The following is a 467-nucleotide window of genomic DNA, read 5'->3' as shown; positions in this document are numbered from 1 at the left end:
GGCCGTGGCCGTGCGCCGCTTCCACCTCGGGAGCCTTGTCCCTCGGCGGGGTTTGCTCCGCACGCTTCGCTCGGTACCCACTCTCCTGTTTCACTTGCTCGCCGTTCCGAGAGAGGTGCTGGACGCTCGCTTCTGAAGCTCGGTAGCTCGGACGGGTCTCTTTGTAGCCCCCCATCCTTGGGTAGTTCCGAGGTGGCGGCATCCTCCCCGTGCCTGCGGAGCTCCTGTTGGTGAAGGTGCGCGGGGCAGCCGAAGTGCCGTCTGTGCTCTGGTGCCTCGGGGGCTTATTTGGCCGCTCACTGGACCAGTTTGGGTCTCGCTGGGGAGGACTCCCAAACCTGAGGAAAAAAAATAGTACAAAGGGCTGGAAAGAAATCCCTGGGCGAGAGGAGCTGCTGTGCCAGGGAAGCCCTGGCAGGGATGTGGCGTGCAGGACTCGCAGGACCCAAGTCCCACCCTGGGGCCAA

At 63.8% G+C, this 467-nt stretch overlaps 1 protein-coding gene across 1 annotated transcript in view; it reads right to left on the bottom strand.

The window, feature by feature from the left end:
- Positions 1 to 16: 16 nt before the first annotated feature.
- Positions 17 to 467, bottom strand: part of CASC3 (cancer susceptibility candidate 3) — a gene marked incomplete at both ends in the record, with an annotated part of 1,505 nt that continues 1,054 nt past the window's right edge. Inside the window, one exon of the mRNA XM_009865519.1 lies at positions 17 to 338. Coding sequence (XP_009863821.1) covers positions 17 to 338 — 322 coding nt within the window. The remainder of the gene's footprint in view (positions 339 to 467) is intronic.

Source organism: Apaloderma vittatum, unplaced genomic scaffold (genome assembly GCF_000703405.1).
Source record: "Apaloderma vittatum isolate BGI_N311 unplaced genomic scaffold, ASM70340v1 scaffold27942, whole genome shotgun sequence".
Lineage (NCBI taxonomy): Eukaryota > Metazoa > Chordata > Aves > Trogoniformes > Trogonidae > Apaloderma > Apaloderma vittatum.
This window is presented reverse-complemented; position numbering and strand designations above follow the sequence as displayed.